The 13771-nt window shown below is 44.8% G+C and overlaps 1 protein-coding gene across 6 annotated transcripts in view; it reads left to right on the top strand.

Annotated features, from left to right (window-relative positions):
* The first annotated feature begins 1029 nt into the window (after positions 1-1029).
* Positions 1030-13771, top strand: part of PPIH (peptidylprolyl isomerase H) — a 24031-nt gene continuing 11289 nt past the window's right edge. For 2 of the 6 annotated variants that reach the window (XM_006762583.2, XM_006762582.2), the window contains exons 1-9: positions 1055-1163; positions 1478-1542; positions 1793-1816; positions 2074-2118; positions 2366-2408; positions 5228-5320; positions 10320-10407; positions 10889-10929; positions 11695-11784. In XM_006762583.2, coding sequence (XP_006762646.1) covers positions 1098-1163; positions 1478-1542; positions 1793-1816; positions 2074-2118; positions 2366-2408; positions 5228-5320; positions 10320-10407; positions 10889-10929; positions 11695-11763 — 534 coding nt within the window. In that variant the 5' untranslated portion in view covers positions 1055-1097 and the 3' untranslated portion in view covers positions 11764-11784. Of the gene's footprint in view, positions 1164-1477; positions 1543-1792; positions 1817-2073; positions 2119-2365; positions 2409-5227; positions 5321-10319; positions 10408-10888; positions 10930-11694; positions 11785-13771 lie in introns of all 6 variants that reach the window. The other 4 variants (XM_006762584.2, XM_015563176.1, XM_006762585.2 and 1 more) reach the window with 4 other exon arrangements.

Raw genomic sequence — 13771 nt, forward strand, 5'->3', positions numbered from 1 at the left:
ACACCCACCACTGGGAATGTGCCCGCAACCAAGGCACATGCCCTTGACTGGAATCGAACCTGGGACCCCTCAGTCTGCAGGCCGACACTCTACCGACTGAGCCAAACCGGTCAGGGCATCATTTACTATTTTTAATGTATGATTCACACTGTATATACTACCTGCCCATTAGTCACTTAATAGGTGTCTTGGTTATCAGATCAACTGTCAGACTGTAGTTGATAGCAAATAACTGAAAGGAGGAAGGTGAAAACTCAAGATAAGCAGGGGAATGACTGTATCCACCCCATGACTTTGAGGAACAGAAAGGCCAGAGTATAGCAACTGTGGACAAACAATACAAAATGAGGCTCAGTCGGTGGCAGCCAGATAATCTAATGTAGGCCTTTGTTCGTAAGGAATTGGATTTTATTCTAAATACAGGAAGCCAGGGGTGATTTAGCAGACTTAGTTTAAAAGCTCTAGCCACTCTGCTGAGAATGAATTGGAAGTGACAAAAATGGAAGCTGTGGCAGAACGGGGAACAAACATTCTAGTTTACTGCCTTCAAGGAAGGGGCGTGTTGGCTGAGCACACCTTGCTTGCCTGGCTGCTCTGAGTGCTGAGATGAACAGAGTTCCTGCCTTCCTGGGGTCGGCAGAGTAGTGGGCAGGGGCAAGAAGCAGCACGAGTGATGGTGCCGATATCTCAGCGACAAGGGCCAAGGACCCTGGAGACTGCCTATGCCCTAGCCTGAGCGAGAATAACCCACCGACTTGGAGCAAAAAAAGACCCAGGCATTCCTCCTCTTCCTACCTCCTCCATTTGCACCCGCGTCCCCCTCTCTCCCCACCCCGTTCCTCATCCCCGGCTCCGGGGAGAGTCAAGTGAACAAGTCTCTTGGTCAGGACCGAATGAACCCGCCGCCACCGCAGCATCATTCAGTTTCCCAGAGGAAACCCGTGAGTCCTCCGCGGCGGGGGCGGGGCGGGGCTCCAGGGGGCGGGCCCCAGCCTCCAGCGGCTCTTCCCGCGCTTGCGCGGGATACCCAAGCCGCGGAGCTCGGATGAGATTCGCCGGAAGCCCAAGCTCCCGACTTCTGCTTCCGGGTCAGAGCCATGGCGGTGGCAAATTCAAGCCCTGTCAACCCCGTGGTGTTCTTTGATGTCAGCATTGGCGGCCAGGTGAGGTCCAGGGAGCCACCAGCCCTTCGCCGAAAGGAAACTGCACCGGGCCAGCCAGGCAGAACCCACCCGCCTGGGGATAGCGGGCTCGGGAAGCCAGAAAGTGAATTTGTACCAGAACCTACCGAACTGCGGGGCGTGGTGAGAGGAGTAGGATGAGTCTTGCCTTTCCCAGCGCCCCGCGTGTGGTAAAGCTGGGCGGAACGAAAGGATAGGCTGAGGAGGCGGAGGGGTCAGGTACCTGCGGGAGGGAGGGATCGGCCCTTCGTGGTCCCTGCTCCGCGAGGCCTCTGACCGTCTCCCGCCGGTTGCAGGAAGTTGGCCGAATGAAGATCGAGCTCTTTGCAGACGTTGTGCCTAAGACAGCCGAGAACTTTAGGTGAGGATGAACTCCAGCTCAGAGCTGAGAAACCGAACCAGAACGCGGCCTGCGGAGTGGATCTGATTCCTCTGTGTTGACTGTCCCATGTCAGTTTATGTTGTTAATCTGTGTGGCCGGGGGTCTGCACGTCTGGCTGGCCGATGGGTGGGCTTGCTGGCGACCGTGTCGGTGCTCTCCCCCCGGAGGGGAGGGGCGCTCGCAGCTGTGATGTCATGGTGACCGAGCCCTTCACTCTTTTCCCTTTCAGGCAGTTCTGCACTGGGGAATTCAGGTCAGTCTCAGACGTGGTTGCCTTATCTGCTTGCTCCTGAGGGGTGTCCTGGGGCTGCAGTGAGGGTATTGGGGAACCGTGAAGGCCTTGAGTGATTGCTGGTGACTGACTGAAGGTAATCCCCCGCGGGTCTATCTTCAGTTCAGTTGCCTTCCTCTCTCTGGTCCCTGCCATCTTTAGGAGAGTTCAAATGTGTGGTAAACTGGAAAGGCCCATGGGTACCTGACATCATTCCCAATCTTTCTTTTTGGTTATAGAAAAGATGGGGTTCCTATAGGATACAAAGGAAGCACTTTCCACAGGTAAGGCCCATGGCAAACATCCTGGGGGCTTTTAGAATTACTTCCTTGGGGGATTGGTCTCTTTAGAGGAAAATAAAACCTTAGGATAGTTCTTAGATATTGAGACGGAATGTTTTTGTAAGCTCAAGGATTGATTGATTTAAATTACAATGACCAAGTCAATGTTTCTCTTTCTCTTTTCTTTTTTTTAAGTCAATGTTTTTCTGAACCTGAGTCTTAGCTCAGAATCTTTTGTTCTCTGTTTCAGAGTCATAAAGGATTTCATGATTCAGGGTGGAGATTTTGTTAATGTAAGTACTGTTCTTTCCTATCAAGGACTTATAAACTTGTTTTGTGTTTTTGTTTGGTTGGTTGGTTATTGCTAGGTCTACTGTTTTTACTACAGGAACTCAATCTTAAGGCTTGAGAACAATAGCCAGGCTTAGGAAGGGGGTGGGGATGGGGGTGGGAATGCCCTTGAATGTTGCTGGCTACTACTCACTGTACCATTAGATGACAGACATCAGCACTTTGATCAGCCTTTTAGAGCCAGAAACTGAACTTTCCCAGCGTACCTGTAGAGGATGCGGGACAGATCCAAATTAATTAATTACATGAAACTTAGCTAGGACTCAGATGCAATTTATTTTAACTAAATAGTAATAAGTCCTGTCCAGCTGGTGTGGCTCAGTTTTGAACTTCAGCCTATGAACCAGGAGATCACGGTTCGATGTCAGGGCACATGCCTGGGTTTCGGGCTCCATCCACCATAGGGGGCATGCAGGAGACAGCCGATCGATGATTCACCATTGACATTTCTCTCTCTCTCTCGCTTTCTTTCCTTTCTGAAATCAGTAAAGACATATTTTTTTTAAAGGGTAAGGAACATTTTAAAAAAATAGTAGTAAGTCCCTTTCCAACGAGCTAAGTGCTTATGTCCCATTTCCCTTCCACTTCTGGCATCGCAGTGCCTGGAAAACTGAGTTTTTAATCAGAAGTTGATTAGCGGACAAGGAGTCAGCAAGAGAGGTAGATAATTCTGGAGAGATGTTTCCTCTAATCACTGGGAGAGCCCAATGGGATAGTCCTCTATTAAGCATGACTTTCTTTTGAAATTGTGTGTGTATTCCCAATATTAAGTCTTCTGCCCTTCCCCTGACCTTAGAGGTTGCTATATAAACCACATTTTTTCTTTTTCTTTAAAAAAATGTTTTTATTCATTTTAGAGAGAGCGAGAAATATTGATGTGAGATAGAACCATCAATCAGCTGCCTTCTGCACCCCCCACTGGAGCCCGTAACTAGGTACATGCCCTGACCAGGAATCCAACCGGCAGTCTTTTTGGTTCATGGGTTGACGCCCAACCAACTGAGCCACATCAGCCAGGGGCATTTTTTCTTTCTTAAACCTACTTTTGTCCAAACCCACCCACTTCTATACAGGGTCTTTCTTATTAGTATCATTTAAATAGCCATATTGCTGTTTTCTTGGGACTGGGAGACATTCTTTCTCTTTCACACGTATACTTATTTACTGACTTAGGAGTTTTTAAAGATCTCTCTCTTTCCTATCTGGGGAAGGTTACAAAGTGGCAGATTTTAGGGAAAATCAGGCTTTCAGATATGTTTTGTTTCATCTGTATGATGTTGTAAAAGTGGTAAATTTCACCAAAAAATTCTGGAGTTTTGTTTTCTCTCTAAATAATGGAAAATGCACTAGGCTTCTGTTTCTCATGCAGTGACAATTGGTTGGAATTAAATAACTGCTCCTTTTAGGCAAGGTGTGCCCTTGCCATTTTACCATAGTCCCTACCATCTACTTCCCTTACTATGTAACCTGCTCCATAGGCAATTAAGTTTGCAACCCTTTACCACTGCTGATGGTAGTAGGACTCAGAGTGGCCATGTGCTTTTTTTTTGGTACCTGGTAAGAAGTGCTGTGAAGCTATTCTGCCTTTTTCCTTTCTTACCATAGGCTCCTATATTGCTATATTGGCCTAGCAGGGGCAGGACCAACCTTTTACTGATCATTGCTAGGTACATCCAATCACTTGCTGATAGCCCCAGGATTAGACAATAGTTGATCAGCCAGAAGGCTGAGTGAGTATCAGAAGCAATTGCTCAGAGCCACCCTTAGATAATTAAAAATACAATGAGCAAGAGGCAAAAGAAGCAGGATTTAAGACATTCTAAAGTTAAACCAAGAATATTTGTTTATTTTAGTGATACTTGTTTTTCTTTCTGGTTGTAAAAGAAAAGTGCAAAAAATAAAATGTCATCTCTCAAACTATAAACTCTTGTCATTTTAGTTTACAGTTGCCAGTCTTATCTTTGCAAATGTATGTGTGTCAAATGTAATTTTTAACAAACTTACATCATATATGTTTTAATTTTTTGGTACTTATTAATTGTCTGAATTTTCTTTTGTCATAAAGTCTTCTTCCAAAACATTTTTTTTATAGCTACCTAATAGTCCATAATGAATAGACAGTGAATTTATTTGGTCAGTTCACTATCGTTAAAGATTTAAGTTGCTTTCTGTTGTTTGTTCTGAAAATCAATTTTGTCATTTTCCCTACTCTGGCTTCTGGAGAGCAATAGATAGTTTGATTACAGAGAGTGATGTGGTAACTGATATATCCCCTGGGTTTATTGGCAAATTAGAGTCCTCCTCTGGACCAATCAACTTTGGCCAGGAGGGTAGTATCACACTGTACACTCTAGACTTCTAAGAGCCCACCCACCCACATACTTTGGGGAGGGGGTAACAGTCAGTTAGGTGGGAGTTTCTATATGCTGCAGGCATGGGAGTCTCGGAATGGCAAGGATTATGTATGAGGTCACTATGGTTCCCTACTTTGCCGCAGTCTTAACCTATCTTTCTAGAGGCCCAGCTGTGACCTCTTTTACCCAATCTGTGAGAAGGCCTGACCAGTTTGTGGGCTGCAGGTGCCTTGAAAGGGGCTTGCTTTGATTGCAGGATAGGATCAAAGAGGTGTGGCTCCCAAAGTGGCCAACAAGAGTGGACTTTAAGGAAGTCCACTAGGATCTAGGTGCAGCAGCTGTCTTTCTCCAGCCTCTGGGGGGCCCAGCACTTACAAGTTGCTAACACTTCTCTTCTGTTTGCTCAGGGAGATGGTACTGGAGTTGCCAGTATTTACCGGGGGCCATTTGCAGATGAAAATTTTAAACTTAGACACTCAGCTCCAGGCCTGCTTTCCATGGTAAGTGAGGTCCAAATCAAGATTTTGGGTTAGATTTATAGCCAGCTGGTTTCTGGGCCCCTCTTAAGGCTCAGTGCTGTGTCTTTAAATGGAAGCAAATGCTTTTCTTTTCTTGCTCAACCCAGGATTCACCTCTGTCATGCCTACGTTTTTAATCAGTCTGATTTTGTTAGGCTGGGAAGTGAAACTGAACTCTGCTATGTGTTTCCTTCCTTTTTTAAAAAATGTTTTTATTGATTTCCTAAAAGAGAGAGAGGGTGGGGGGGGGCGGAGAGAGAGAGAAACATTGATAAGAGAGAAACATCGATCAGCTGCCTCCTGTATGACTCCCAACGGGGATCAAGCCTATAACCTGGCATGTGCCCTGACCAGGAATCGAACTGGCATCCTCTTGGTGCATGGGTTGATGCTCAACCAACTGAGCCACAAGGCCTTTTGTTTGAGTCAAAACATATGGCTGGGCATTTAGCCTTGCTGCTCAGAATGCATCCAGGCGTGCTTTCAAGATCCAATGTTCACTTGTTCATTGCTCGGCTTGCAAAGACCCTCAGTACCATTCACTCACACTGTCTACTGGCTGGTCACTCCCTTCTATTCACTTACCTCTCCTTGCTCACCACTCCTACTCCTTCATCCTTGCATTCCCTCCCTACATATAACACTCACTCACACATGTCACTCCGCTTTCACAGTCCCCCTGTCCACTTCACTTGAAACCCCTCATGCACCCTACCCCTGCTCACTCTCCTTCATGTTCATTTCCCCTTATTCACCCTTCACTCCTCCTTTTCCCTTACCCCTCCCACCTTGCTTCTCTCTCACTCTTCTGCCGTCTCCCTCCTCCCTGCTCATCACCCATTTCCCTCTGTCAGTGTCCCAACTCTTAATCCCCAGACCCAGTATTTACATGCACATTCTCTGTCCTGCTTGCCTGCTCTACCACTCATCTACTCAGGCATTCATCAAGTAAAGATTTGTCGATATCCACTCTGTTCCAGGTGTCATGGTAAGGCATAAGATCTGATCCCTGCCTTTGTGTCACTTAACATCTAATGGCTTCATATGTGCAAAATGATAAGTCTAGTATAGTGTAATCCATGCCATCACTGTATTAAGGTAAGGGCACCTTACTGCATGTAAAAATCCCGTGAGAGCCCCAAGGAATGAGCATAATTGCTGCAGGGGGTTGGGCAAGGCTGCTTCACAGAAGAGGGGACATTTGAGTTCTTGAAAGAGTTCTATACCAGATGACATGAGACATAGTCAAGGAACAGAAAGTGAGGAAGATGCTGAAAACAGGATGCGAATGATGGACACAGTGGCCAGTAGAGACCACTGTGGAGGCAGGTTATCTGGCTCTTGATGGGCTTCAAGTGGCAGGATAAGGATGAAGTGTGTGGATTTTCTTTCATCGGTTATGGAGAGCCATACACTTTTTTGAGGAGGGTTGATCAACTTTGTGTTTTAGAACAAAAACCCTAGCTGCATTATGATGGCAGGTGGGACTGGAGAGGCTGGGGCAGAGAACCAGTCAGGAGGCTGAGGGAGACTAGCACAGCAGACAATATACAAGCCCCCTTTTAGGAAAGCCAGGCTGGGCAAGTGCAGGTAAGGAGTGGAGAAGTGGCTTGGATCTTCCCTAGGATTAGAACCCCTCTAAGTGCATGCCACTATGTTAGCATCTATGGAAGAGTCAGGAAAATGGAAGGAGGTCTTGGTCTATGCACCTTTGAGGCTTACATTGGTTGAGTTGTGCTGCCACATACATTTTTAAAAAAATCCTCACTCAAGAATATATTCATTGGTTTTGAGAGAGAGAAACATTGATGTGAGAGAGAAACATCCATCGGTTGCCTCCCCCTATGTGCCCGACTGCAACCTGGGTATGTGTCTGAGATCTTTCCGCGTGCAGGACGATGCTCCAACTAAGCCACACTGGCCAGGGCCTGCCACATACCTTGTAGCGTAATTGTTTTTGCTTCTATTTTCCACTAAATCATGAATTTCTCAAGGGCAGAGACTGGGTCTTGTTGATCTTTAAGCCTTATACCTGATACAGAAAGGTGTGAAGCAGATTTTAAATAGTGAGTGGAAGATAATCAGAATAACCACTAATGTTTATTGAGCACTTGCTCAACAAGCATCTTAATTGCATTAATTTATTTTAATCTTCTCAACATCTCTAAGATAGGTACAAATGAGGAAACTGAGGCACAGAGAAATTATGTGACTAAACTAAGTCACAGTGAGGGGTAGAGCTGGGATTCAAGCTAGGTCATTTGACTCCAGGGTTCCAGACAGAGCTAATTCTCTAAGCCAATTAGTTATACTGCCTTGAAGAATGAATAAAGAAATGGCTACAGGCAGAGAGTGTCCCCTGAGCTATAAAAACATGTTATATTACTGTTTGCCTGTCTTCTTGCCAATAAATGTTTAGACATAGAGCAGCAAAATTGATTGGATGGATGGATGGATGGTAGATAAGTAGATAGAATGAAAGAATGAATTGGGACCCCTGGGAAGCCTATCCCTCATCCCTCTGACTGGCTCAGACAGTGCCTTATTTTCATATGAGTTGTTTCTGAATACACACACAAAAAAACTAAAGTAACTTCATCTTACATGGGGACTTTCTAAAGTGTAATATGAAATCCCTAATTAGAGCTTACCTTTAGACAATGTCTTTAATGTATTTTTAGTATTTCATAAACATTTTTATTCGTTCACAGTTGAACACAGAATCAACTAATTTAAGTGGAATCTCTGATTAAGTCTAGTTATCTATCTAATAATGTGCAGTTTTTGCACAATAGTAGTTTTTTTTTTTTTTGTGGTGTGTTTTTTTTTTAATTGATTCCAGAGAGGAAGGGAGAGGGAGATAGAAACACCAATGATGAGAGAGAATAACTGATTGGCTGCCTCCTGAATGCGCCATACTAGGATCGAGCCCAAAACCTGGCTAGAAATCAAACCATGACCTCCTGGTTCATAGGTCAAAACTCAACCACTGAGCCATGCTGGCTGGGCACTAGAGTTTTATGAGACCTATACGTTTACTAGTACTAGTACTTTCAGTTTTCCATTTTCTATTCATTTTTTTTCTGAAATAAGGGAAATATGTGATAATATATTCATAGTTACACAGATATTGTTGTAAGACAGTGCTGCTGAAACTTAACTTGGGTTTGCTGGTATACAAAAGTCTGAATTTAGCATATTAAAGGCAGTTTAGGGGGATCAATATATAATAAACAAAAATACACTTCATATGACAGTCAAATGTCTCTTTACAATATGTTAATCTATAACAATAAAAGGGTAATATGGTAATCATTCCAGACATCCTTCCTGACGAAGCTGGGGCTGGAAGGAAGCCAGCCTGGGTCCCGGGTGCTAGAGGGAAGCTGATGTCAGCAGCCGGTGGAAGGAAGGCCTACTCTTGCATGAATTTTTGTGCATTGGGCCTCTAGTCTATGTATATAAAAAGCCAGCGACCAGAATGTCTTAACGGCCATAACGACCAGTTGCTATGACGCCCACTGTGGCCAGCAAACCCTCCCAATGGGGTGGGGCTGGCAGGCCAACTTCCTGCAGCCCCCCCCCCCCGCCAGCCCTGCCCTCAATGGAACCCCACCACCCCAATCGGCCCAGAGCCCCTCCCCCCCATCCAGCTCTGCCTCAAACAGCCCCCCCACTCCAATCAGGGGCAGGGCTGGCCAGCCAACCACCCATGGCCCTTTCCCCAGGCCACTAGCCGCCAGTTGGCCCCCCTGACCCCATTCAGGGATGGGGCTGGCTAGCCCACCGCCCAGAGCCCCTCCCTGCAGCTGGCCCCACCCCGATTGGCCCCTCCCACACCAATCGGGGGTGGGTCCAGCCGGCCACCACCCACAGTCCCTCCCCACAGTTGGCCCCATCCCCAATTGGCCCCCTCCACCCCAATCGGGGGCGGGCCAGCTAGCCAACTTCCTGCCGTCTCCTCCTCCCCACAGGCCTGGCCCCAATCCAATTGGGGCTGGGCAGGCTGGACCCCACCCTTGCACAAATTTGTGCTAATTAGACCGGACAAACAAACGACCTTCCAGACGGAGCCGCGGGGGCCAAGGCAGAGGCAGTTAGGGGCAATCAAGCAGGCAGGCAGGCCAGCGGTTAGGAGCTAGCAGCCTTGGATTGCAAGAGGGTACAGGCTGGGCTGAGGGACCCCATCCCACCCCCGTGCACAAATTTTGTGCATCAGGCCTCTAGTCCGATATAATAAAGAGCTAATATGCTAATTAGACCTGACAGCAGAACCACCTTTTGGAAAACCAGTGGGTGAGGCTGTGAGGCAGCCAGGGCCACAAGGGCCAAGGCAGCCAGGACTGTGAGGGCCAAGCCACTGCATGAATCTCGTGCATCGGGCCTCTAGTTAAATATAATGATGTAAAAACATTTTAAAGGAGGGACATTGGAGAGATATGGCTAGAAAGTTTCAGATTCTTTATTTTAAAAAACACTTTTCCTCAAAATTCAATAATATAGGATTTGGGATGTACCAGTAAAAAGCAAATGTCTTTTTTTGTAGCATAGGAATGGCAACTTATTGCACTTTCTTAAAATTTTTAAATTACCATTGTTATAGAAAAACCATTCAGACAAAACAGTTTATGGCACAGACAATAGAACCCTTCTCACCTAGTTACTAATTTATAACTATAATTCAGTTATAACTAGTATTGGACTAAATAGAGCAAGTCAGGTACCATTAACAGTTGTTCCCATTATAAAAATTCGTACTGTAGGGGAAATGTACATTTATTCACGGACCTAGTTCCTTGAGGGCAGAGATGTGTAGCCTCCTCATTTCTATATCCTAGCTCAGACCCTGGCTCATAAATGCTCAGTCAGTTTTGCTGAAAGAAAGTGTGGAGCAATCAGAGCCACAGGCTCTTTGGGGAATCTTGCCCTTCAGCTAGCATGGCAAGGAAAATTCAATGCAAGTATGTTTGGTTTCCATCAGGCAAATAGTGGTCCCAGTACAAATGGCTGCCAGTTCTTCATCACCTGCTCTAAGTGTGATTGGCTGGATGGGAAGCACGTAGTGTTTGGTGAGTCCTACTCCTGTTCTATGGTCCTGGGCCCATTCACTCAAAGTGGGACTCCCAAAAGAGCCAGTCCCCGCATTCATACCCAGAGGTCTTGACTTGTTTACCTGTTCTGTGCAGTAGTGGGGAAAGTGGAAGTTGAAGTGGGAGGTGGGGAGGATGTATAAGGACAAAGGGACCATCTGGTAAAGTGCATAGCCACTTAGGTGATATGTATGTTTAAGGGGGAAACCCCCTGATGGTAGTATTTAAGAAATACCACACAGGCAGCATGGTGCAGTGGAGCTTTGCAATTGCTCAGATCTAGGTTTGAGCCCTAATTCTGCTGCTTACTATCTGTGACCTTGGATAAGTCATTTCACCTCCATGGAATCTCAATTTCCTGAAATTGGTATGGGGATCAAGTGGTGTGAGAAGGGGCATGGGAAGCTGGAAAATGCTATGCAAATGAAATAGTAAAATCCAGTTCATACTCTTCCTACAGGAAAAATCATTGATGGACTTCTAGTGATGAGAAAGATTGAGGTAAGTCCTGTTTTGATTTTCTCTTCCTCAGCCATTCTGATCTGGTACTACCTGACTAGTGTCGACAACTAGAGAATCCTGAGTGGCTTCAGTTTGTTAGGCCCAGTCTTCATCCATTACCTCTATTACATGGACTTCCTCAAGGGAAGGGAGGAGAGACCACATGCCTCCCAGGTGCTTTTGGCCTATAATTAGCCTCTTGATTGCACACTGAGATTTGGGCTGTGGTGGCTCCTTCACCTACTTGATAAAATCCTACTCGGCACTGCATTCAAGATCCCTCCTGACCTCATCCCTGCCTCTCTCTTCACAGCCCTTCTGCCACTGCCACCTCCATGTTCCAGTCACATTAGGCTGCTTGAGCTTTCCTCTAAATGTGCCAAACATCCCTGCCTCCTTTTCCTTCTTGCCCCTGAGCCGTTGCTCATGCTGTTTCCTTTACTTGGGATGCTCTTCTTTCTTTTCCTCTTCCCATTTATCCCTTCTTGGTCCAGCTCAAATAATCCCCTATTCTGTGAATCCTTCCCTGACCTCTTTAAGCAACATTTAATTGCTTCCTCTGCCCTGTATACACTTTCTTATAACTTATTACATATCATAGACTTGATATATTTTAAATGTATGTTTTATTTTTTATCTGTATTACATGGACTGTTATCATATCAGTCTCTGAGCCCTCAGTCCTTAGCACAGGGGCTGGCAGACATCAGTAAATCTTTGGTGAGTGTCTGAGTATCTGAATCTCCACTGTGCTTTCTGTCTTAGAATGTTCCCACAGGCCCCAACAATAAGCCCAAGTTGCCTGTGGTGATCTCACAGTGTGGGGAGATGTAATCCAGAGCAAGACGGAATCAGGTAAGTGTGTCTTTCTCTTCCTGGTATGGAGTCACCACAGAGAAGGCAGCTTGGTCTAGCAGAGGGAACCTTAGACTTGAAGACATGGGATTGAGCCCATTTCCTCTCTGGGTGACCTAGCAAAAGTCACTTCCCTTCTCTGAGCCTGTTTCCTCATCTGTCAAATGGAGATAATTCCTCTCTCCTATGGTCACTGTAAGGACAAAAAAGAAAGGGTTATTAGAGCACTTCACTTTTCTACCACTTTGTAGTTTACAAAGAATCAAACTAAAAGCCATAAGGCAGTTTCTGATAGCGTTCTCAGACTGTAGTCCTACTAGGAAGATCTGGCACCAGCTCTGGGTGATTCCCTGCTGGGTCAGCCTAAGTGGCCAGGAGATAGACCTGTCATGCTTCTCATCAGAACTGATGGGCAATTCCAGGTCCTGACTTTGTATTTGCCAGCTTCACAGGTAAACTAGACACATTTCTCAACCTCAACTCCTACCCATTCTTGCCACTGCCGGCTCTGTGCTGGCATCATGCTGGGCATGCAGAGGGGTGCAAAGGATTGAAAGATACCTCTACCTTTCAGGAGCTTATAGGGAATAAGACACATTCTGAGAAGTGATCACTAGTAATATGAGTGACATTGCTAAGTGTCATAAGAATTCAAGGGAGAAATTGATCCCTTCCAGCTAAAATGGTTCTCTCTCTCTCTCTCTCTCACTCCTTCTCTGTCACTCATTTTCAGGCCTGTAGCAAAGTTGGAAGAATAGTACATTCAACACCCATATACCTTTCACCTAGATTCACCAGTGATTAACATTCATACTTTATCATTTTGCTTTAACATTTGTTTTTTTCTTTCCCTCTCTCCTCCCCTCATATTCCCATTCTATCTCCTCTCTGCTGCTTTCCTTCCTTTCTTCCTTCCTTCCTTCCTTCCTTCCATTTCTTCCCATTTGAAAATTGAAGACTTCTTGACACTTTACCCATAAATACTTCAGTAAGCAACTGCTGAAAACAAGAACATCCTAAACAACCACAGTAACATCAAATATACCTGTTCAAACTCCCCCAGTTACTCACAGTGTAACTTTTATACCTATAGGAAAATTCATCCAATCAAGGTTCACATATTTCCTTTGGTTGGTTATTGAGTAACATTATATAATCTTGTAAAAATTTTCGCACAAAAGTTAAAATCCCCCTCTCCCCCCTTGTTACTACCCCAGCCCCAGTCCCACTCCTCTCCCAGAGGTAACTTCTTTATCAGTTTGATGTGTAGCCGTCAGGGCCTTTTCTTTGCCTATCTAATTTTGGGAGATTTTGTTTTTCCAAAATGGCATCATACTGTATTGTTCATCATTGTTTTTCCATTTGGCATTATGTCTGAAGACTTCCTCCTCTGTTCAAGTAAAACTATTTCATTTAAAAAACAAAACAAAACTGACATAATATTCTATAAGATGGTTGTAGCATATAGTTTATTTTTTCTCTTTCTTAATGATTTGAAAGTTATACATTCTGAGTCTTAGTTCTTTATATGTTGTGACTATTTTCTCCAGAATATGTTTAAAGAAAAAATTGGCACTGTGTTGCTTATCTTAACTTTGGTTATATCCTTTGTTAAACAGAAGTTCTAAATTTTGATGAGGTCAAATTATCAGTCTTTCCCTTATGGCTTTTGTGTTTTATCTTATTTAAAAAGGTCCTTATTACCTCAGATCCTAATGTCTTCTGTATTTTTTCTAATATTTCATTAGTTCTATTTGTATACTTACAAAATTATCTAGAATTTATTTTTCTGAATTCTGTCTTTTTCCAAAATGGGGATGTAGTCAAATTCCAGACCATTTTAATGACTGTTTATATCTCTATCTATGACTTTGTGTTCACAGTATGTAGTACTTATAGGCATTCAGTAAAATGTTGTTACATGAGTTAATAGTGAGAGAGAATGTCAGGCATTTCAGGCAGGGAACTGGTGTGAGCAAATGCTAAG

Source organism: Myotis davidii, unplaced genomic scaffold, assembly GCF_000327345.1.
Source record: "Myotis davidii unplaced genomic scaffold, ASM32734v1 scaffold458, whole genome shotgun sequence".
NCBI lineage: Eukaryota > Metazoa > Chordata > Mammalia > Chiroptera > Vespertilionidae > Myotis > Myotis davidii.